This window comes from Pan troglodytes, chromosome 15, assembly GCF_028858775.2.
Source record: "Pan troglodytes isolate AG18354 chromosome 15, NHGRI_mPanTro3-v2.0_pri, whole genome shotgun sequence".
Lineage (NCBI taxonomy): Eukaryota > Metazoa > Chordata > Mammalia > Primates > Hominidae > Pan > Pan troglodytes.
The window spans coordinates 53,374,450-53,399,727 of NC_072413.2; the positions used below are offsets into that span (position 1 = coordinate 53,374,450).

The following is a 25,278-nucleotide window of genomic DNA, read 5'->3' on the forward strand; positions in this document are numbered from 1 at the left end:
TTGAGGAGTTTGGGATTAGGGAACACGACTCTACTATGCCAACATACAACTCCTCTAACAGGATTCACAAAAACACTTAGAGAAAAGCAACAAATATCTTCTTACCTGCCTAGGTGTTCAGAGCTTGGACTGACCAGGTACATTAGATTCCTGAGGGTATGCAGTGGTTGTAATTGATCTAAATTTACATGCTAAAAAAAATTAAAGAATTGGTTAATATTTTCAATTATTTAACAAAGTAAAAATTAGTTCACAACCTATTTTTCATACCTGAGAAAAACAAAGGTAAAGAATATTTGCATTCAGTTTCTTCACTGCTCGAGTAAATTTCTGCTTGCTTAGATTTTCGCCACAAAATTCACTGTAAAACAAACATACAATTTATAAAGTTGCATTTTTTGAGAAAATTCTATGTTAAAATTTCCATTTACAGTACAATTAGGTATAACACATACTCTGTGCCCTTTTACTCCTTAGTAAATTGCACTTAAAGACTTTCTAAGAATACACCATTCCCCTCAGAGAACAATTATACTGCATCTATACAAATTACAAATGCACATACCCTTTGACCAAGCAATTCCACTTCAGGACATTTATTCTACACAAATATCTGCACACTAATGAAATGAAAAATGTGCAAGATTATTTCTTGAAGCATCAACAGCAGACTGGTAAGATCTTGACACCTTTACAGAAAGGCAAACTATACAACTGTCATCTGCTTTATGCAGAATAGCAGTCAAAGGCTTACAACGGCCCTATGAGGCCCACAAGATTTGCACCCCATCTTCCTCTCTGCCCTCGTTATTCTATCCAGGACTTTGCAACTGCCGTTCTTTTTACCCACAGCCTCTTTCCTTAGGGGTCCACACAGCTTGCTTGCTGCCTCCCTCCCTTCCTCCCTCCCTCCCTCAGTTCCCCTATGATCACACACCTGCCCACTCAAACACAGCAAGCCCCTCTCTCACCACATTCCTTTTCTCTTACCTTGTTTGTTTTTTAGGCAGGGTCTCACTCTGTCACCCAGGCTGGGGTGCACTGGCATGATCATAGCTCACTATAGCCTGCAGCCTCAATCTCCTGGGCTCAAGCGATCCTCCCATCTCACCCTCCCAAGTAGCTGGGACTATAGGTGTGTGTCACCATATCCAGCTAATTTTTTTTTTATTTTTAGTAGCGACAAGGTCTCACTATGTTTCCCAGGCTGGTCTCGAACTCCTGAACTCAAGTGATCCTCCTGCCTCAGCTTCCCAAAGTGCTGGGATTACAGGCAGGCATGAGCCACCATACCTGGCCCTCTCATCCTGTTTTAACGTTCTCCACAGCACTTACTGCCATGTGACGTGCTGTTGATTTGTTTACTATTTATGCTGGGCCCTCCATGAAAATGTGAGCTCCAAGAGGGCAAGGATTATTTTTTTGTCACCAATGTACCCTCCAGTGTTGGCACACAGTAGGTACTTCATAAATATGTGTTTCATAACTAAAAATTTTAAAAGCAAAGTGTAAACAGTGTTTATTTAAAGGGGGAAGATGATGGCCAGGTGCAGTGGCTCATGCCTGTAATCCCAGCACTGTGGGAGGCAGAGGAGGGCGGATCGCTTGAGCCCAGGAGTTCAAGACCAGCCTGGGCAACATAGGGAGACCCTGTCTCATACAAAAAAATACAAAAAAAAATTAGCCAGGTGTGGTAGCATGAACCTGTAGTCCCAGCAACTCGGGAGGCTGAGGTGGGAGGATCGCTTGGGACTGGGAAGGGATGGAGTTGCAATGAGCTAAAATCGTGCCACTGCACTCCAGCCTGGACGACAGAGTGAGACCCTGTCTCAAGAAAAAAGAAAAAAGCAAACTTTTAATTTTTAAAAAAAATTAAAAAGAATAATTTTTTTAAGTGGGAGAAGATGGTAATAATATGTTTATATATGCTTGAAATGCAATGATAGTTGGAGGGTAGTAGGAAGATTGTAGTGCAAACTGGGTAGGCTGTATATCTTTAAATTTTCTGAATTTTATTTATTTTTGAGACGAAGTCTCATTCCGTCACTCAGGCTGGAGTGCAGTGGTGTGATCTCAGCATCACTGCAACCTCCAGCTCCCAGGTTCAAGCGATTCTTCTGCCTCAGCCTCCAAATAGCTGGGATACAGGCGCAGGCCACCACGCCCAGCTAGTTTTTGTATAAATGTTTTTAATTTTAAACCATGTGAGTTTTTCATTAAAAAACAACAACAACAAACAAAAAGAATTCAGGGCAGGGCACAGTGGCTCACCTGTAATCCCAGCACTTTGGGAGACCGAGGCAGGTGAATCACTTGAGGTCAGGAGTTCAAGAGCAGCCTGGCCAACATGGCAAAACCCCCCTCACTCCTAGAAATACAAAAATTAGCCAGGCATGGTCATGGGTGCCTGTAATCCCAGCTACACAGGAGGCTGAGGAGGGAGGGTTGCCTGAAACTGTGAGGTGGAGGTTGCAGTGAGCAGAGATTGCACCACTGCACTCTGGCCTGGGCGACAGAGCGAGACTCTGTCTCAAAACAACAACAACAACAACAACAACAAATCAAAGAATTCAACGGCTGCAATTTAACATATGAGGATCTGCAGCAAACCCTCTGAACATCCTGATACTCCCCTTTATATTCTCTGTGGTCTTCTGGAAGACTTCACGTACAACTGTAAGATAATGAAACGAATCTGCACATAAGGCTTTTGAAATTAATCTCAATATTTCAATCCGACCTTCTCTGTCTTGGTAATACTTACATTCTTATTTTTGGTTTATTGGAATAAATAACGACAAAATAGAAACTTGAAAGAGCCATGATAAAGATGACATTACCACCTTCAATTACTTGCCTGTTGCAGAGCTTTTTGGGAAGATTTACATCAAGTATATGAGACAGAATGTTGACCAGCTGAGTTGCATAGCACAGCGCAGCACTGATGGTGTAGGCAGGGTTACTCTGCTCCATGTCTGCAGTAAGAAAACAACCACCATGTACAAAACCTTAATTCCAACAAAACTACTAATGATCCACGAGTTTATCATTTATGATTTTATCATGATAGCACTGTTATGTTTTAGTGCTTACTTAATAGACGCTCCTTGACCAGACATAAATGGTCCATTATTTGTGTGTATATATATATATATATATTTTTTTTTTTTTTGCTGAGAGCAATGTAACAGAGCAAATGGGCCTAAATAGACCCAACATAAATGAAATTAAAGTCTGACCTGTGTGAACCTGATAACGTAATATCAAAACAATAAATGCCCAACTTGAATGTCACCTCCCCAGAGAGGGCTCTCCTGACAACCCTACGGAAGAGTCATCCCTTCCTCTGTACCCCATCCTGCCCCAGGATGCTCCCCTAGTTCCTTCCACGGCACCCACTCAATGTACAGCATCTCGATCATTTACTTGCTTCCTACCTTTCTCCCCTGAGAAGGGCAAAGGGCCACCTCTGTCTTGGTCACCTTTATATCTCCAGCACCCAGCAATGTGCATGACACAAAGCACGAGCTCACTAAGTATTTACTGAGTGACGAAATGAACAATCTTTCTCCACCAAAGAGAAACTGCAGGGGTTTTAAAGGGTTTTCCCATTGGGGCCTTTCAATCTCCATTTAGGACTACTAAAACACATTACAAAGTTATACACTATAAATATGGGTCTAAACGGGTTAAATATACTTCTTTAAATAATGTCCTCTTATATAAACAAGACAATATTAACCCTCAAAAGGTGAGACATCTAAAAAATGTTTTCAGTCCATCAAGTGATGAATGAACAAAATGTGGCTTATCCATATGATGGAATATTACTCAACCATAAAAACGAATGAAACACTAATATATACTATCATGTGGATGAATCTTGAAAACATTATGCTAAGTGAAAGAAGTCTGACACAAAAAGCTATATATTCTGTGATTCCATTTATATAAGTTGCCCAGAACAGGCAAATCTATAGACACAGAAAGCAATGTGTGGTTGCCAGGAGCTGAGGGGAAGGGAGAGTGGGGAAATGTGACACTTTCATGCCATGGGGTTTCTGTCTGGGGTGATCAAAATGTTTTGAAATGACATGGAGGTGATGGGAGCACAGTGCTGTGAATGTACTAAATGCCCCTGAATTGTTCACTTGAAAGCTGTTCATTTTGTTACGTCAATTTTACCTATAACTCTCTCTATATATAGATTTCAAAGGATATGCTGCTTCTCACCAGGCCCCTGGGTTGTTTTCTTCTCCTCCACCCAGCTGTAGTAGGCAGAGTAGTCCCCATTGTTAGGGAGGCTAATCCAAGGCCCTGTAATGCTAATGCTGGTGTCTCCGTTGTGATCGTCACAGACCCATCGTCCTGAGAGGTAAGTTGTCCTCCGGGCTTCAGCAAGCTTGCTCACAGTGCTGGAGGTCATGGCACTGTCACTCTCTGAAGACACATCTGCGGGGTCTCTACAAGTAGGAAGACACACACGGATTTTCAAGAGAGAGGGTTTTTAAGGGCATGCAATATACCTGCAAGACATGCTAGAACGTCGAAAAGCTGCCTATGAGCACAGGAATTTTACATTAAATTTTTATTTTTTATTTTAGAGATGGGTGTCACTCTGTTACCCAACATGGAGCGCAGTGACAGATGTAATCATAGCTCACTGAAGCCTTGACTCCTAGACTCCAGAGATACTCCTGCCTCAGCCTCCTAAGTAGCTGGGACTACAGGTACCTACCTACCACCACACCTGGTTAACTTAAAAAAATTTTTTTTGTAGAGATGGGGTCTCACTTTGTTGCCCAGGCTGGTCTTCAACTCCTGGCCTCAAGCAATCCTCTGAAAGTACTGAGATTATCATCATGAGCTACCGTGACCAGCCAAAGTGCAAATATTTCAGTTGTGAGCCACCATGCCTGGCCAGGAATTTAACTGAAATATACGTAGATAAGAGCTTGCTATCAGAGAGGAAGATCAAACCAGCTGTGGCACAGAAGCCCACACAATGTGAGGAAGACGGAACCATGAGGTAGGGCTGAACATATAAGGTTCTCAAACTACTTGGTCTCAACACCTCTCTACATGTTTAAAACACTTTGGAATTCCAAAGAACTTTTGTTTATATGGATTAGATTACTGATACTGAATTAGAAATACTGAGAAAAATATAAATAATTCTTTCAAAAATACCAATAAACCTATTATACATTTTTATGAAAAAAACTTTCAAAACAAAAAATTAGTAAAGAGTGACACTGTTTTACATTTTTAAAACTCTCTTTAATACTCAAGTCTTTCTGTTGTTCTTTCAAGTAAAAATAGCATCCCACAAAAAGAGCAGCTAGTTCAGCGTGCAGCTCAGTCTCTCAAGTGCTTTTCCTTGAGCCAGCAACGGTACTTCAGTGTGCAGCACAAGGGCCTTACGCATGCTTCCCATGCCATCACATGCCACAGCCAGCCCTGTATTCACAGGTTCCATGTCTTGAACTAACCGAGGACTGAAAATATTCGGGGAAAAAAAAAAAAAGAAAATAAACAACAGGGCTAGGTGCAGTGATTCATGCCTGTAATCCCAGCACTTTGGGAGGCTGAGGCAGGCAGATCACTTGAGGTCAGGAATTCGAGATCAGCCTGGCCAACATGGTGAAACGCCATCGCTACTAAAAATACAAAAATAAGCTGGGCGTGGTGGTGGGTGCCTGTAATCCCAGCTACTTGGGAGGCTAAGGCAGGAGAATTGCTTGAACCTGGGAGGCAGAAGTTGCAGTGAGCCGAAATCATACCACTACACTCCAGCCTGGGTGACAGAGCGAGACTCCATCTCAAAAAAACACAAGAAAACAAAACAACAACAACAACAACAACAAAAAACCAAGAACAACAAAAAATAACAAGCCCGTCATGATGACTCATGCCTGTAATTCCAGCACTTTGGAAGGTCAAGGCAGGTGGACTGCTTGAGCCCACGAATGGTGCTATGATCATACCATTGCACTCCAGCCTGGGCAACAGAATGAGACTCCCTCTCAAATCAAAAAACAAACAAACAAAAAAACCCACCATGAGAAGTCACAGCAGGTACAAATGCAGCGAGGGGGAAGAACATAGCGTGCTTGGGGAACAGAGATGCTCAGTGTGGCTGGTGTGTGGGATGCACAAGGGAAGTGCCAGGAGACAGTACTGGGAAAGCAGGTAGGAAGCAGGCAGTCTGGGAAGGGCCTTCTGTGCTGCACCAAGTTTAGATTCTGTCCTCTTGGCCAGTGGTTCTTCGTATCTTTCCTTCTGCCACAACATACGTGTAAGATAGCTGCTACCGCCTGCCACAGATAAGACTGTGGCCAGTTCTGAGCTGTACTGCTACGTCTCCCTTCTCCCACAAGAAGTTGAGAGAAATGCAAACAAGAAACCTTATTAGAAGGGTAACTTTAAAACCACCAGCTTCTTTTAAAAAAATTAACGGCATATAATAACATACACTAAATAAAAGATTAAAACAGCACAGAAATAGTTTTTCTTCATGTTTTCTCTTCGTGTGTGTATTTTCTTTTTGAAAAAAGTCAGCCTTACAGAAAAGTTGCAAGAATTTTAAAGTTTCCCTGTATACACTTCACTCAACTTCCCCAAAGTATCAATTCAGGAAAATATTATACAATAATCACAACCAGATAATCAGCACTGCTACAACACTATTAACTAATTTACAGACCTTATTCACCTCTCTCCAACTGTCCTGCTAATATCTCTTTTGGGGTTCAGGACTCAAGATCACACATTGCACTCAGCTGTCAGTCTCCTAAAAACTTTCTATTTTGCTCTATTTTGAATCTGCCTTTTTATTTTTCTATTTGCCAACTCTTACTAATGACAAAATACTTAAGAGTCAAGAGAGCAGCTTCTCAAGCTGGAAGTAACAATCAGTCTTTTTGGTTTTTAGGAAGCCAACTCTGGCAACAGACTACAAGGACAGACTGAAGAGAATAGTTATGAAACTAGCAATAGTCCAGTGAGCGTCAGTTTCCAGGAAAAGGTGCTGGAGAGTGAGAGCAGCCAGAAGAGACAGGAAAATCCTCAATTAGAGCAGCCTGGTGGCTTGTGGGAATAAATGGAAGCCTTCGGTAGTAGTTTCCAAATCTGCTGATCAGCAGCAGCATCAGGGAAGTTTAAAGATATAGAAATATTACAAGATGGACTGGGAGGTTGGAGGGGTGCCCTCTGGAACCTCTATTTCTCAGATGAACAGCCAGATGGGGGAACCACTGTCCTGTCCATCCCACCAGGGGTTATCCATGCACTACCGCCTAAGACTGAAGTCACGGTATTCAGTGCTCGATAACAGTTATCACAATAAGCAGCAGTTACCAGGAAAAGGCTAAGCCAACATGTAGTGCCCACCATCTAAGAGACCCCAAGCTCTAGATGTTTTCTTATGTATTTGTCATGATTTCTCTGTGAAAAAGGCATTTTTAAATCCCCATTTATCAGACAAGGAAATCAAGATTTTGAGGTCCAAGAACATGCCTCACAACACACAACTAATAAATGGCCCAATACCGCCCATCAGATGGTTCTCTGGTTTTTTTTTGCTTGTGTCTTTGAGACAGAGTCTCGCTCTGTCACCCAGGCTGGAGTGCAGTGACACAATCTTGGCTCACTGCGACCTCGGCCTCCTGGGTTCAAGCAATTCTCCTGCCTCAGCCACCTGAGTAGCTGGGACTACAGGCACGCGCCACCACACCTGGCTAATTTTTGTATTTTTAGTAGAGACAGGGTTTTGCCATGTTGGCCAGGTTGGTCTCAAACTCCTGACCTCAGGTGATTCGCCTGCCTCGGCCTCCCAAAGTGCTGGGATTACAGGCATGAGCCACCACTCCCAGCCATCAGATGGTTCTTAATCAGGAGTGTGAGTCAGCACCTCATCTAGAAGCTCTAGGACAGTACACAAGCTTGGGCCCCACCCCTCACCTCGCTGCCTCCCCAGCTTTCTGCGGTGCGTACTGTTTGTTGAAACAGATAAGACTTATGTTCCATCACCAGGAAAACCAATGACCCTAGAATAAGACCCAATAAATAAGGTAATGACATACTTTAAAAAGTATTTGGAACTTGATCTATTCCTGGAGTCAAAAGACTTGCTTAATGTACCTCACACCCGTCTTTACTTCCTCGATTGGAAAAATGACAGAGGTGAGCTCTAATATATGGGATCGTCGAAGATTTGCCAGACGCTCATAATGACTTCTTAAGTCAATGGTCTTTTTTTCTACCAGGTCACCAAGTTTGCGATTATGCCTCTGAATCTTCTCCTTTTTCTCTTGGTGCCGTTGTGCTCGACTGTAAAGCTTCTGATTCTTTTCCTTGGTTTTGAGAAGGCCTTCAGAATCTAAAATAAATAAATCACACCCAACAATTATCTCTGCAAACAGTTCCTGTGTACTGCAGAGCTCCACCCCACAAACATGCGTGTTTTCCCTTGCAATCTAAAGTGAAAGCAAAACCTGAATAATATAATGTTCACTAAGTGGAAAATTTGAGAGTTTAGTTCAAGTAGATATTACACATAAAGCACAGAGAACCATGATTAAAATGACTCTGGATCTCTATTTGTAATCATCACTAGTAAAAGGAGTCACTCAACAACTATCGAGTTTAAGTTTAGCACAGGAAGGACCTGATTTTCCTACAGTGTGCACCAAAGAATAGTCACGTTGGGCAGAAAAGAGATCTAATTCAAGTTTGAAAAACTTACTGGCTATCTGATTTCCCTAGAAACTTCTTAGGTGTGCCTTGGGCTATAATCAGAGAACCCAGGGATAATCTCACAGCAGGTGGTCATCCAGTAGAGGAGAAGGGCAACAGAAACAGCCCAAGAGCTCTGAAAAGTCACAGTGGAGTGTGGCAGCAACCAGCAGGGTGGGTGGGAACACATCTGGTGAGGTATCTGGACACACATGCCCAGCATTTTAAGTGCTGCAAGGGAAACAAAAGCCTGGCCACACAACCACGAGGAGACATACACTCGTCCTGTCAGATTTAGGTCCTTTTTGTGGAGTCCTTTTGAGTTCTGGATCCTACACCTGCTAGGGCTGTTGGGCTGTAGCTAAACTTCACTTGAATGACAAAAACAAGCTGTAAACTCTCAGACAGATATCTAGGAGTTGCTTAGGCAACTTAAACCCAAGTTCAAAATCAAGTTCGTTATTTTTCCAGGAAAATCTTCTCCAGTTTCCCTACTTCAAGATTATTTTTGACGTGTCCACTGCCTCATCAACCCCTTGATGGTCAATTCCATTCCCAGTCCAAGTCTGTCTATCTAGGCCTTTCTTTTCATTCCTACTATCACAATCCTAGTTAACGCTCACCAACACTCTGCCTATCTCCAACACGGCTCGACTCCACGCCTTCATGCCCTCTTTCACTTGCTCAGTCTTTACAAATTATAGTCAATGCTCAGTGGTTCTCCACTGCCCATCAAATACAGAGCAAACCCCTCAGCCTCAAGGCCTCCTCCAAATTGGTACATATCCCCACAGTTCCCCTCTGCACACCCTTCGCTCTAGCTGTACTCAATTGCAACATATTTCAAATCCTTTCTGCAAGATGGAACCACTTGAACGTATGGATGGATGAATGCTGAATCAGTTATCACTCCCTAACACTCAGGCTATCTATTTGCTCCTGTTTTCTAAATGTTTGAATTTTACTCATTCAGGAAGGCCCCCCTCCATAAACACTGCCCAGACCTTTTGCTCTTCGGAACCCTATGGTAATGTGTTCGGACTCATCTGATGGCGCATAGCTCTTGGTTCCTCAGATGAGGTCCCACCGAAGCCTTGCTGTCTCCTAACTAGGGTATAAAACGTACCTGATAAATGTCCGTGGGTCCAAACCACCCTCCCACCCTCTTTCACTGAGCACCACTGAACTTAGGTATTTGGTTGCACGCATTAGATTTCTGACAGTTTTTTTGTTTTGAGACGGAGTTTCGCTCTTGTTGCCCAGGCTGGAATGCAGTGGCGCCATCTCGGCTCACTGCAACCTCCGCCTCCCGGGTTCAATTGATTCTCCTGACCCAGCATCCCGAGTAGCTAGGATTACAGGCACACACCACCACACCCAGCTAATTTCTGTATTTTTAGTAGAGATGGAGTTTGACCATGGCTGATCTCGAACTCCTGACCTCAATGTGATCCGCCCGCCTCGGCCTCCCAAAGTGCTGGGATTATAGGCGTGAGCCACTGCACCTGGCCAATTTCTTACAGTTTTGAAACAACAATCAGCCAGGTGTGGTGATGGGTGCTTGTAATCCCAGCTACTTGGGAGGCTGAGGCAGGAGAATTGCTTGAACCCGGGAGGTGAAGGATGCAGTGAGCCAAGATCGTGCCACTGCACTCCAGCCTGGGCAACAGAACAAGACTCCCTCTCAAAACCAACAACAACAACAACATCTCTTTGCCATCCTGCTTAATGTGAATGTCCTAAAGGTTCAGTCTCTTGGTTCCATCACATGCTAACTTATTTTCATTATCTTTACCAAGCTCTTTACAAGTGCTGAAATGAATCTATCCAGCCATGATCCCGAGTCATACAGTGGTCAGATTTCTGGAGGAGGATCCATTTCAAATTTATTATCATGACCACTTGCAGGCGGCAGGAAATCATCAGTCACCTCATCTGCACCCAGTGCAGACTCAGCAGGCAGTCATCCTCTCTCCCTACCATCTCCCCATAAACATCAAAATGTTTGGTGCTGTATCTATAATCCACTCTTGCTTCTTTAGATAAGTAACTCTGACTATAGCACAGATCAACTCAACACTGCAATTGCATATAACCTAACTTCCCTATCTATGCCCTATATCTGTATTATACTATATAATGTATATCATGAAACCTTAAGTCAAAACATTCTAGAGAAATAATTCATCAGTCTCTACAATTTATAATCTGTGCCCTTTCGTGACTACATGTCGTAATTCAACAACAACAAGCTCTTAAGCATGAGTCCGAGCATAGTTTCTGGCCTTTAAAATTGTTGGCAAATTTTCTAAGTCTGGTCTAGAGGGTGGGAAGGAGACATGTACATTCTAAAAGAGCAGCAGTTCCCAACCCTGGCAAGTCATCAGAACCACCTGGAGTAGTGCTATTCAAAGTGTGGCGTCTAGATCTGGGCCCATCTGTATAAACTGTTAACCAGTCATGACGAGAGGAGGACAGAAATACAGAGTAAGCACGATGAAGCTTTTTTCTTCAACATGGCGATTTGACATTGCCATCACGTTCAAGCATGTGATCATTTTCCTAAGTCCAGGATAGATCCTAGGGTTCTCTCTCTAGATTTTAAAAGGGTCACCAGGTGACTGACGATTTGCTAGGGATGGAAACCACTGTTATAGAGTCCACTCCTTTAGATCTATGTCTGATTCTTTGTGGTGGTTGTTTTTGTTTTGGGGAATTAGGAATGTGTTAAAAAGAGCTGATCAGAGCTTTTAACATGCTCATCAGAGAAACATGCATGATCAGTAAATTCAGCAATTTTCAGGAGGTTCACAGATGCCCGATGGCAAAGCCCTGAATATCATGGTAAGATGGGGAGAGCATGAACTAATGTTAAGGAATGGGTTTTGATGTTGCTACTGAACAAGAGCCTTTGGAGAATGCATGCAAGACTGGGTGGAAAGTAGGTTCTATATAGTTCTGGGCACTGTTCACTGTGCTGCCCTAATTCTCTAGTTTAGTAATCCCGTGAAACTCCACGTGAGCACTTTATTAGGACAAATGTTTTCAATGGAAGCTTTACACCATTACATGCCACTATAAATACTTGCTTCTGGAAGCAATGCGTAGACAAGAAAAGGGATTCACGAGGTCTGATGGTGACTCATTCTAAACTTTAAACAGTGATCTTCAGAAATTCATGGACTGCAGCTTGCTGCCGGCACTCATTTAATGTTACATAAACATGCTCTTTGAGTCTGAAGTAAATCTGATTTTCATGTGAAAATAAAATATAAAAACTGCTCTTGGAGTTATTTCTAAACAGAACTTGTCTCTAATCCTAATGTAACAGAAATGTATATGATGTTACATTAGGATTAGAAACGAGTATTCTTGGGGCAAATGGGAAATGGCTTAAGGATGTAGGACTTCTAAGAGAATTCATTTTGACAACTATCTATGATAAAGTATAAAGTGTACAAATATGATGTAAAATTAATACAGATTACAATGTGGAGACTCACTAAGGGAAAAAAAAACAATATTCTGTGCTTCTGGCATGAGCCAATAATTATTACAAGTGAGTACCAAGTTAAGACTCTGAGCTTCCTGCTAGCCAAGGCAAATGGGAACATACATTCCTTAACTTTTTTTTTTGAGACAGAGTTTTGCTCTTGTTGCCTAGGCTGGAGTGCAATGGCACGATCTCAGCTCACTGCAATCTCCGCCTCCCAGGTTCAAGCAAGTCTCCTGCCTCAGCCTCCTGAGTAGCTGGGATTACAGGTGCCTGCCACCACGCCCGGCTAATTTTTGTATTTTTAGTAGAGACGGGGTTTCACCATGTTGGCCAGGCTGGTCTCAAACTCCTGACCTCAGGTGATCCACCCCCCTCGGCCTCCCAAAGTGCTGGGATTACAGGCATAAGCCACCGTGCCTGGCCAACTTTTTTATTTTTTTCTTTTGAGACAGAGTCTGGCTCTGTTGCCCAGGCTGGAGTGCAGTGGCACAATCTCAGCTCACTGCAAGCTCTGCCTCCTGGGTTCACACCATTCTCCTGCCTCAGCCTCCCGAGTAGCTGGGACTACAGGCACCCGCCACCACACCCAGCTAAGTTTTTGTATTTAGTAGAGACGGAGTTTCACTGTGTTAGCCAGGATGGTCTCGATCTCCTGACCTTGTGACCCGCCTGCCTCGGCCTCCCAAAGTGCTGGGATTACAGGCGTGAGCTACCATGCCCGGCGCCTGACCAACTTTTTTAATTGAGAAAAGAATCTGGTTATTTAAGGCCTCTGAAATTGTGTATTTAACTTTTAAAAATTCCTTATACAAATGTTTTACAAGGAAAGGTGAGGGCGAGTAGTAAAATTCTCCAAGTTGCCACTGCCCCACCCCCGCTTCCTTTCTGTGTCCCTCTAGTTTATTAATCCCATGAAATCCCACATAGGCGCTTTCTAGGGCTGGAAGGAAGGACACGAATTACTTACTTTTCTCCATTTCTTCATTTCCTTTACATATTGTTTGTTTTAACTGTTCAATCCTCATCTTGCAGGACATTATTTTCCATCTCTGAAAAAAGCATGTAATAAATATCACAAACGTTGGTCTCTTATGGTTAATATGATTATCTACCTGGGATCACTGCTTATTTTCAGATATGTCAGAAAACATAATGAAGAAAAAGACCTTATGTTATAGCTTTTGTAACTATGGAACATTACGAAAAAGAGAACGATGTTTTTCTAGTTCAATGCAGAGAAAAGAGAAATTAGGCCAGTGCGGTGGCTAATGCCTGTAATCGCAGCACTTTGGGAGGCCAAGGAGGGCAGATCAAGAGGTTAGGAGATCAAGACCATCCTGGCCAACATGGTGAAACCCCATCTCTACTAAAAAAATACAAAAATTAGCTGGGCGTGGTGGCGCATGCCTGTAATCCCAGCTACTCGGGAGGCTGCGGCAGGACAATCACTTGAACCAGGGAGGCGGAGTTTGCAGTGAGCCGAGATCACGCCACTGCAGTCCAGCCTGGCAACTGAGTGAGACTCCATAAAAAAAAAAAAAAAAAAAAAAAAAAGGAAAGGGAAATTACGAGAAAGAAATTCACATAGTTCTGTATGTATCAGTAAGCGAAGAGAAAAAAGTTGAAGGACATTCTCTAAACCCAATCTATCTATATAGCTACTAGCCACATGTGGTTACTTAAAACTCAATTTAAGTCATACAAAATCAAAAATTCAGTTCCTTACTCACACCACCCTCATGTCAAATGTTTGACATCACATATGGCTAGTGGCTAATGGAGTGGACAGTGCAGATACAGAACTCAAGCATCATCACGCAGAGTCCTACTGACGTGCGGCTCCAAACCTCTAGTTCTGGTTACTGAGGAGACGGTTAACATAACCAAGTCATCTCACCCAATAAGCAAATAGTACTTGCAAGTTAATAAAAATGGCAAAAAACATTATTTTTCAGTGCATAACTCAAGTAAGATTTCCTGAAAAGCCTCAGAAAATTATATGAAACATGAAATTGACTCTTTATATTACCAGGAGTTAGGTTCAGCACCCCCTAAAGCAGCGGCCCCCAACTTTTTTGGCACCAGGGACCAGTTTTGTGGGACAATTTTTCCACGGACAGGGTGGCAGATGGTTTACAGGAATGAATCTGTCCCACCTCAGATCATCAGGCTTTAGATTCTCATAAGGAGTGCACAACCTAGATCCCTCGCATGTGCACTCCTATGGAAACTAATGCCACCACTGATCTGACAGGAGGTGGAGCTCAGGTGGTAATGCTCACTTGCCCTACTCACCTCCTGCTGTATGGCCTGTTTCCTAACAGGCCACAGCCCAGTAGGTATATGTGGCCTGGGGGTTGGGGACCCCTGCCTTAAAGTGAACAAAGGATCAATAAAAATAGGATCTATGGCCGGGTGCAGTGACTCACACCTGTAATCCTAGACTTTGGGAAGCTGAGGCAGGCACATCACTTGAGCTCAGGAGTTCGAGGCCAGCCTGGGCAACATGGCGAAACCCCATCTCTACCAAAAATACAAAAAATTAGCCAGGTGTGGTGACATGCACCTATAGTCCCAGCTACCAGGGAGGCTGAGGTGGGAGAATTGCTTGAGCCCAGGAGGCAGAGGTTGCAGTGAGCCAAGATTGTGCCATGGCACTCCAGCCTGGGTGATAGAGCAAGACTCCACCTCAAAAAAAAAAAAAAAAAAAAAAGAAGGATCTACTAGTTAGTTAAAAAGAATGATTATTCTCTAATGCCTCTGTAAAAGTGAATAATTAAAAGCTTAAAACAATGCTCAAATGTTCATGGTGTTACACTTATCTAAGTAGTCTGATGGTAAGAGACACAGAACAGATTACAGGGATGTTATGGTGAGCGAAACTCTAACATCTCGAATAGAGTCAGACATTCAAAAACAGATCCACAGGGACTGAGGGGTTCAGAAATATATCAGATATGACCTATCCTCAATTTTAAAAGGTAACAGAGTCTTTAGAAATGAATATTGAAGTCTTAGAAAAACTAGAAACATTACAGAAAACTCAGGAAAATCTTCCACGGAACATGTTTTGTTTACTAAAACATTCAGAGAATAAGCAAAATTCACTTCTATCATTAATTTTAAGTATAATGAAATATATGACTGGGCGCGGTGGCTCACGCCTGTAATCCCAGCACTTTGGGAGGCCAAGGTGGGCGGATCACGAGGTCAGGAGATTGAGACCATCCTGGCTAACACGGTGAAACCCCATCTCTACTAAAAAAACACAAAAAAACTTAGCCGGGCGTGGTGGTGGGCGCCTGTAGTCCCAGCTACTCGGGAGGCTGAGGCAGGAGAATGGCGTGAACACGGGAGGCGGAGGTTGCAGTGAGCAGAGATCGCGCCACTGCACTCCAGCCTGGGTGACAGAGCGAGACTCTGTCTCAAAAAAAAAAAAGAAAAAAGAAAAAAAAAAGAAATATATGAATAATGTTTACTGTTGTGAAAAAAAATTACACATTACAGAAGAAAAACAGAAAATGTGACTGTTAGCCTGACTCCTTCCCATTTCTCAGGGGTAATCCTTTAAAATTAAAGTTTAATGTGTATCTTTTCAGATTTTTTTTTTTTTTTTGAGTCAGGGTCTCACTCTGTTGCCCAGGTTAGAGTATGGTGGCGTGATTACAGCTCACTTCAGCCTGACCTCCCTGGCTCAAGTGATCCTCCCACCTCAACCTCCCAAGTAGCTGGGACTACAGGTATATACTACCATGCCTGGCTAATTTTTGGTTTTTGTTTGTTTTTGTAGATATGGGGTTTTGCCATGTTTCCCAGGCTGATTTTCAATTCCTGGGCTTGAGCAATCCACCTCGGACTCCCAAAGTGCTGGGATTACAGGCATCCACCACCACACCCAGCGCAGATTTTATAAGAGTATATTTATATTTAAAATACATAAATGAAATCATACTTTATCCTAGTTTACTTTTTTTTCCATTAATAAATACAACTTGGACATCATTCCACAGCACATAGACTGACCACATTCTTTTTAACAACTACACAGTATCATAATTTTTTTTTTTTTTTTTTGAGATGGAGTGTCGCTCTGTCACCCAGGCTGGAGTACAGTGGCGTGATCTCGGCTCACTGTGACCTGTCTCCCGGGTTCAAGTGATTCTCCTGCCACAGCCTCCTGAGTAGCTGGGATTACAGGCGTGTGCCACCACGCCTGGCTAATTTTTCTATTTTTAGTAGAGATGGGGTTTCACCATGTTGGTCAGGCTGGTCTCGAACTCCTGACCTTGTGATCCACCTGCCTCAGCCTCCCAAAGTGCTGGGATTATAGGCGTGAGCCACCGTGCCTGGTCCTTCTTTTCGTTCATAATTGAGATTTCATTGGTTGTGTTGAAGATCAGTACACAGACATTTCAATTTGTACCCAATTCTTAATATACATACCCAAAATCTAAAAGCCATGTATTTTAATTCTTTTTTAAAGTTATTCCAGTGACTTTCCAGCTTAAAATCTGGAAGCAAACTTTCCTTATGAAGTCATCAAGTACCACTGTCTTCACACATTGATAAGCTGTTACGTATGTCCCACCAATTCACAACTGAATAGCATGTACACTACATATTCAAATTTTCAATCTTTCACAGCACAGTATCAAAGTTATTAGGAAAACAGGACTACCACGACCAAAGAGCTCACAGAGTGCACGAAATTCTGACAGGGAGAGCCATCATCAAGGAGCGGTTTTCTTTAGGAAACAGTTCTACTAAAAAACAACACGGGAACAGAAGTAATTAAAAATGTTCAATACATTAAATGCAGGACTGTGACTCCATAGTGCCATTTAGTATGCCTGGTATTATAGGATATAAAAACTAACCCCCCAACTACAGAATGCTAAGCTGACACCCAAGACAGTAAAAGCCTCCCACTACTCAATATCCAACACTGTCTTCTGGTTGTACCAAAAAGTAAACAACCAGAGAATGATTTCACCTCCTAAAAAAAAGCACTGACACTTCAAAGGGGCTCTCCTCAGTTTTAGTTTCTCGTTTTCTGCAGGAAAATCTTCAGTTTCTTGGTTAGCCACTTCTGACTTTTCCCCGTTTGCTCCCCTTTTCCCTTTTGTTTGCACTTTTTTGTCTGAAGATTTATCCTTTCCTGCTGCTTTCTCAGCTTCGTTTCCACTTTTGCAGGAGCAGGTTCAGCTGATAAGCGTGCCGATCTCCTCTTGGGCTCTTCCTTTGTGGCCCGTTCAGTGGAGCTGACCTTCCTCTTGGGCATCCTGGCTGCAGGGAAGGCGTGTGCCAAGCGCCTGCGAGGCATAGTGCATCTAGAGCCTCAGCAAAGCCAGGCTGCCTGGCTGCTGCCACGCCTCTCCCAAACTCTTTAATTGTTAAATTTTTTGTTTGTTTGTTTGAGGGAGTCTCACTTTATTGCCCAGGCTGGAGTGCTGTGGCGCGATCTTGGCTCACCATAGCCTCTGCCTCCTGGGTTCAAGTGATTCTCTTGCCTCAGCCTCCCAAGTAGCTGGGATTACAGGCATGAACCCTTGCACCTGGCCAGAAGTTTTAAACTGTTATATAATCTGTCAAAATGCTTTCCTCTACGGTTTATAAAGGTTCTCCCCACTCCAAGATTATGTAAATAGCCACCCATATTTTCTTTGACACATTTAATCATTAATCCATTTGGAGTGTGTATGATAAATAATTTTTGCAAAAAAGAATAATAGCCCATTGTTTTTGTTTTTCTATGTCAACACGTCAGGCTTCATAATTATCCTTTACAATGGCTCCATAATTAATTGCCGATACCCCATTTTTGGTAACTAGATGAAATATTTGAGAAGGCCACGCTACAAGTGGATTAAGTAGAGGACTGCTAAATACGATTTTTAAAAATTTTAATTAAAAATAATTTTATAAGCTCTACCAACTTAAAAACATGTAGCCTCAAGTAAAAAGAACATGTATTACAACTTACCAACTGATCTGTTATCCATTTTCCTTCCATAGCTTTTAACACTCTGTAAGGAAAAGAGACAGAAAATAAGCTCTTAAAAATAATAAAATTCCGTGAAGTTCAAAAATGTAAAATCAAACACTTTTCAAATTAAGTTCTTAGAAATGGCTAGAAATATCAAAACGGGACTTAGCATTTAAAGTGTTTTCCAAATTCCCTGTTCTCTGCAATTTTTTTCATTTCCTTCCTTTTGTAGTTCTGAATATTGCTAAGAGCCTTTCTACAAATGTCCACAATAAATCTGCCTAACAGTCTTAGCCTTTGTCCTCAGTCATCATCAGTAACTGCCATCCGTCATAATTCACAGCAATAGTTACAAGAGAATTAATGATCTAATAGTTCCCAAAGAAATGATACATGCCAGTATCTCCAAATATTGGTTCTATGGAATAAAATGTTCTATGGGAAAAATAAAGTTTTTGTGTTTGAGTAATTAGGGAAATGGCAGAGTTAAATAAATTCAAGCAAGTTTCTCTAATACAGAATATCCTGGTAGATTTAAACTGCTCATGAATGTGTTTATCAGATCACTGCAGACTCTAGAGAAGCTTGGGTTACACTTTGGGAATGAGCGGCCTGAGCATTAACTGTTTTCATCGGGGGTGTGAGACATCCACGTTGGCATGGTTTGGGGAGGTGCCACAAAAGAGACAACCCTTTTAGAACCTTGAGAGTTGGGCAGGGCGTGCTCAGAGAAGAGGAAAAGCACTGAGGTAAAGAGAAACTGAATGAAGGCACAAGAGATGCAAACCTCTAGGGTGCATCTAGGGAGCAGGTTTTATACCAGAAGGTTCTATAGGGCAATTCTCAATCCTAGGGGGTCAGAGATTCATCAGGGGTACCTGTTAATAACTCAGATTCCCACCACTCCCCCGCCAAAAAAGCAAACCTCAGATTCCTAGGCCTCTCCCCAGATCTACTGAATCAGAATCTCTGAGGATAGGATTCCAAGAATCTGAATTTTTAACCATTATCTCAGCTAATGAATTCTGATAAAGGTAATGTGCAGACCATATGTTGTAAAATACTGATATGGACAAAAGAAGAATGGTAAATGGAAGCAGTAATGTCCTATGGGAGCCACCAGCACTAATTTAAGTCTACTAATCATGCTGACTGTCCTGGACCCACACATCAATTATCAGTGCCAGGGATTTGATTAACTGAGTATCTACTGTATACCACACACTGGATCTGAGGCCAGTATTTTCTAGAAACTTGGTAACTTCTCCTGCTTTACCTCTCCCACATGCACTCCTTTCCTACACTTTAAGAGGTTGTATCCTAAATTCAGTAAGTTAGCAATCCGTATATCTGCATACCACAGCAATGAATTCAACCAAATGGTGACTAGATCACCTCCACAAATTAAAAGGCAAAACAAAACACTCACTCTTTCTGAAATTCTTCTTGCTTGCTCTTAAGTCGGCTTAACCTTTCCTTCTTGTCAATAAACCTGTAACAAAAAAATTCAATGTCTTATTTAAATGTTCATTTTTTCAGTTCAATGAGACTATGCAAATTCCCCAGAACCAATCATTCTGCAGAGTCATGTGAAAATGTCATTGTCCTGATAGTAAATACACGTCTTCTCAACAGGGTGCACACAACTGCTAACCATTTGGTTCTTTTAAAACTAAGCTCAAATCCTCAACTTTAAAATTATTTCCTGTGTTTATAAAATATGTCTATAGATATCTTCCCCCCAGGTTAAATTATTTGTCAAAACAGGCACATCAGAACACTAAAGTGAATTTGAATTCAAGGAAATTGATGCTTTCACTAGAAAACAAATTTTAATTACTAATCTGGATTCAGTCCTGCTCTCTCCTATAAACTGATTCCTTATAATAAATTTTTAAAAATTGTAGACTTTTTTGCATTAATTTTATTGCTAGTTATCATAGGCTAAAAAATTACTTGTAAAAGTTATCAAAAAGAAGAGGTATCACATTGCAGTTATTATTTTCTTTTTTTTTTTTTTTGAGACGGAGTCTCATTCTGTCACCCAGGCTAGGGTGCAGTGGTGCGATCTTGGCTCACTGCAAGCTCCGCCTCCTGCGCTCACGCCATTCTCCCGCCTCAGCCTCCCAAGCAGCTGGGACTACAGGCACCTGCCACCACGCCCAGCTAATTTTGTTTTTGTATTTTTAGTAGAGACGGGGTTTCACTGTGTTAGCAAGGATGGTCTCGATCTCCTGACCTGGTGATCTGCCCACCTCTGCCTCCCAAAGTGCTGGGCTTACAGGTGTGAGCCACTGCGCCCAGCATAGTTATTATTTTCTATTTGCCAGTTTTCTATCTTTATTTTCTTCTTGCTAACTTACTTGGGTTTTTTGTTTTTGTTTTTGTTTTTGCAGTTTAAGGTGATAACTCAGGTCAATTTTAAACTTCTATTCCTTTTAAATATAATCACATGAAGTTTAAAATCTCCTTCTATGCACTGTTATAGCTATATCCTAAGATTTGATATGGTGTATTTTCATTATCATTTAGTTTGAAACTTTTAATCTTCCATAAGAATCCTTCTTTTACCCATCCATTATTTAGAAGCATATTGTTTAATTTTCAGATATACAGGCTTTTCTAGGTAGCTTACTGTTATTGTTTCTAATTTAATTCATTCTGATGTAGTTACAAAATATATTGTGTGATTTCGATCTTGTAACCTGAGACTGTCTTATGGCTTTGCATATGGTATGCCGTGGAGAAAGTTCCACGCGTACTTGAAATAACGTGTATTCTACAGCTGTTGGGCAGTGTTCTATAAATGTCTTCTAGATCTGTGCTGTTCAGTGTGGTAGCCACCAGCCACACACGGCTACTGAGTGCCTAAGATGTGGCTTGCTGCCTAATAAGGGCATGGACAAAAAAAAAAAATTGTATGACTAACATCATACAACTGACTGTGGAGTGAATGTGACCCACTGACCATTTTCAAGGGAACAGGGATAATGACTCATGCTGCAGTAACATGATGTGGTGTTCAAGAATAGGCTTTTGGCTATTTCCCAGCAAAAAGGAAAACAATTCAACAGGCCATAACAGACCTAAAAATATTCTGGACAAAGAAGTCTTTCTAAAATACTATTTCTGTAATCCCATGTTTGAAACATACCCCAAGATATCTACTTCTAAGAGGAATAAATAAAATGGTCTAATCATGACCCTAACAAATAGTCACTGAAAATGCACAATATACATTAAACAGAAAAAGCAAATAGGCAATATTATATGTGACAGAATTATATACTTATAATGTGACTATTTAAATTTAAATTAATTAAAATTATATTAAAAGTTCAGTTCCTCAGTTGTACTGCCATCCACATTCCAACAGCCACATATGACTTACCGGATGGTGTGCATACAGAACATTCCCATCATTGTGGAAAGTTCTACTGAATAGCACTGTAATGTCCAGTAAGGTGGCAACAGCGTGAAACAGTATTAGAAAACTCAGAAACCAATGTGGAATGTGGATGAACCCATAGATTCATCAATCAGTCTATCAGGCATTTACTATGTACCTGCAACACAAAACAAGGCATCCTCCAGAATACTAAGAAATGTAATAATAAATTCTCCTGCAGTTGACTGTGAATTCTTGGACCTATCACTTGTTATATGCTTCTGTTTCCTTGTATCAAAAATGAGAGACTAATATAGTATTTACTTTTATATCAGTGAGACAACATGGTGATTTATGTTCTGATAATTAGAAAATAACAAACTCACAAGTTAGCAATCTCAAACCATGCAAAGGACTGACAGGGAAAATCAAATCTTGACTTCAGAGGCCATAAAAGTTCTCCTTTGAGGTCTGTTGTAAAAATGCCACTTTGCTCTAAAACAAATTGGGAAGACAGATAACTGTGTCTAGCTTAATAGTGAGCTGGTTGATTTTCTTGGACTTTGTTAAAAACACAAAAGAAACAAACTCTTACAAATATACAGATGGCAGCAGGAATAACAAACAAAAGGTAAGTCCTAGTGTATCAAATATTGAAAGGAATGGCAAAAACAGCAATTACTTTTGCACCAACCTAATACTTCATGAGTCACGTCCTCCTTCATGAAAGAAATCAAAAATAGGTGGTGTCAGTAAAGCTAAAGAGCAAATGATACCAAACCACATGGGTGGGTCAGGGCTGCAACTGCTCACTCAGTCACTCATCCAGGCTCGGCAGTCTCCATCCCACCACTCACAGAAGGAGATAAAAAATTCATTCCACATGTCTGTGCTTTCTCAATACAGCTTCCAAGAGGTGAAAAATAGAGTATCACTATATTCAAACCAAATTTAATGATACATATTATATATATAGTTTTTAAAAGTGTGTGTAGGGGGATCCATATTTCACATATTGTTTTCCAAATTGCAGCTGTCACATAAAGTATCTTGGTCTCTTTTTCCATGCCAGAACATATTGATCTAATTCACTAATAGGTACACGGCATTTCACTGGATGGACACCATATAATTTATTTATATAAACCTCTACAGGTGAACACCATTCTTCCTTCCACATTTTCACTATGATCAGTAACGATACAAGTGAATAGCCCAGTGCACCTTTATAGGCTTTTAAGTTTCTCTATGAGAAATTCCTACAAATAAAATAAACGGGGCCGGGTGCGGTGGCTCATGCCCGTAATCCCAGCACTTTGGGAGGCCAAGGCGGGTGGATCACCTGAGGTCAGGAGTTCGAGACCAGCCAGGCCAACATGGCAAAACTCCGTCTCTACTAAAAATACAAAAAATTAGCCGGGTGTGGTGGCGGGTGCCTGTAATCCCAGCTACTTGGGAGGCTGAGGCAGGAGAATTGCTTGAACCCGGGAGGCGGAGGTTGCAGTGAGCTGAGATTACGTCACTGCACTCCAGCCTGGGTGACAGAGTGAGACTGTCTCAAATAAATAAATAAAATAAAATAAAATAAAATAAACTGCTTAGTCAAAGAATATTTACATGCAAAATTGTGGGCAATCCTCAAATTTCCTCTAAAACACTTATACAGTTTACAACCCCACCAACAGAACCTGTTTTCTCACACTCTCCCCAAACACTGGACATTTCTTTTTATTCTTTGCTAATCTGATTGGCCTCCCATCCCTCCCTCTGAGAGATGGTTTGTAATTCATTTATTTGCATTTATTTCATTATTAGAAAGTTTGAACAACTTTTCATATTTTACTGGCTACTGATTTTTCTTGTTATTTCCCTATGTCCTTCATCCAATTTTTTATGGTTTTTTTTTTCCTTTGAGGATTATTTAGCAGGGAAATTGGCCATTTTTCTTTCACACAAATTATTTTTTCTATTTTCATGTTACTTATGTCTCTGCTCTACAGAATTTTCTGAACTTTTATGTAGGCATACATCTTTTTGTTGTTGTTGTTTAATGACACTAGTTTTTGTGCTGTTTTCTGAAAGAAATCTGCCAGTGAACCTGTTCCATGCCTGGCTCTTACAACACTATTTCCCGTATTTTCTCTCCCAATTAAAAAAGTCTTCTATATTATTTACTAAATTATTCCATACTTATATGATTTGGGTTGTTCCCCCCTAAAAAGTATTCTCTCAAATGAACTTTGTTGTTTCATAAATTCTTCCATACTTTTATGACTTACGATTTTTTTTTTCTGTTAAAAAAAGGTACTCCCTTAAACTGACTTTCCAGCAGTCCCTCTGTGATACAGATTGATGGGAACAAGGAGAGGGGTGCTCACACACAGCCGCAGTGGCACCAGAGAAAGCACACAACCCAGCTCGGGCTTCAGAGGCAGCCACCCAGGAGAATTGCCTGTCCAAGCTGAGACCTGAGGGTGAGCCAGAGTTGATCCTGTTAAGGGAAGGAAGGGCATGGAGGCAGAGAAAATTCTATGTAACTGCACCAAAGCATTTCAACACGCCAAGTGGGAAAACAATGACGGGAGTATGCTACTAATGAGGTAGTGGTTATGAATGTGAGTCTCACTTCCACTCTGTTCCCCGACTACAATCATGGGCAACTGAGTGGACCTAACCACAGGTCAGACCATTCACATAAATCTGCCTTATATTACCAGAAAAACAACACCAGGGCATGCACTCTATTAGAGATGCAGACTATTAATTCTGTGCTAGGAATAACTAGCCTCACCGTAACACCCACAATTTACTGAGCACTTACTATGTCCCAAGCACAGCACCTTTCATAACATAACTCTCACCCCTCCACCTGCCTGTCTAGTCCTTTCCCTCATCCTAGGGCTACACATTTACTTTGTGCCTAAGGTTATGGCAATGAAAAGTCTCAGAAACACTACTAATGTATTTTAAGAAAGGCAAAAAATAGATTTCAAATAAGCAATTGAGGGCCTAAAAAAAATATTCGACCCTTTGATTCGGTCATTGCATTTCAAAGAATCTATCCTAAGAAAATAACAGAGATGAGGAAAGATTCATGTTTGAAGGCACCAATCACAAAATCAGTCCTAATAGCAAGAAACTGGAAACTAGTGTTCAATGGCAGAAAGACTAAATGATAGTATATTGCCACAAAAGACATTATTTTTATCGGCAAAGATATGAGTATGCTCTTATTCTTTAATCATACAAGAGTATGATTTTCATAGGCAAATAAGATTTAAAAACCTGGTCCTTATCAGGATTTTTTTTTAACTTCATGTTAGAATATTTAGGATATGAGAAAGCATAGTATAAATATATCCCACTGTCAGGAATAAAGGTTAAAAATCATTTACAGAAATTAGAAACAGGCCAGGTGTGGTGGCTCACACCTGTAATCTCAACACTTTAGGGAGTCTGAGACAGGAAGACTATTTGAGTCGAGGAGTTCAAGACCAGCCTGGCAACATAGTAAGACTCCATCTCTACAAAAAATATATATATATATATTAAAAAATAGCTGGGCATAGTGGTGCATAGCTACAGTCCTAACTTCTCTGGAGGCTCAGGTAGGAGGATCATTTGAGCCCATGAATTAGAGGCTGCAGTGAGCTATGATCCTACACTATACTT

The 25,278-nt window shown here is 41.3% G+C and overlaps 2 protein-coding genes across 3 annotated transcripts in view; one reads left to right on the forward strand and one right to left on the reverse strand.

Moving 5' to 3' along the window:
* Window positions 1–4,730, forward strand: part of FBXO34 (F-box protein 34) — a 110,231-nt gene extending 105,501 nt beyond the window's left edge. The window contains exon 7 of the transcript XR_010150800.1: window positions 4,605–4,730. The gene's annotated coding sequence lies outside the window, so the exon portion shown is untranslated. The remainder of the gene's footprint in view (window positions 1–4,604) is intronic.
* ATG14 (autophagy related 14) overlaps window positions 1–25,278 on the reverse strand; it is a 45,420-nt gene that overhangs the window by 11,362 nt on the left and 8,780 nt on the right. For both annotated transcript variants that reach the window (XR_010151123.1, XM_001162169.7), the window contains exons 2-9: window positions 19,648–19,710; window positions 18,216–18,258; window positions 13,200–13,281; window positions 8,143–8,380; window positions 4,234–4,463; window positions 2,858–2,975; window positions 271–361; window positions 106–191 (exon numbers count right to left, since the gene is read on the reverse strand). Coding sequence is in view for 1 of the 2 variants with exons in the window: in XM_001162169.7 (XP_001162169.2) it covers window positions 106–191; window positions 271–361; window positions 2,858–2,975; window positions 4,234–4,463; window positions 8,143–8,380; window positions 13,200–13,281; window positions 18,216–18,258; window positions 19,648–19,710 (951 nt within the window). In the remaining variant the exon portion in view is untranslated. The remainder of the gene's footprint in view (window positions 1–105; window positions 192–270; window positions 362–2,857; window positions 2,976–4,233; window positions 4,464–8,142; window positions 8,381–13,199; window positions 13,282–18,215; window positions 18,259–19,647; window positions 19,711–25,278) is intronic.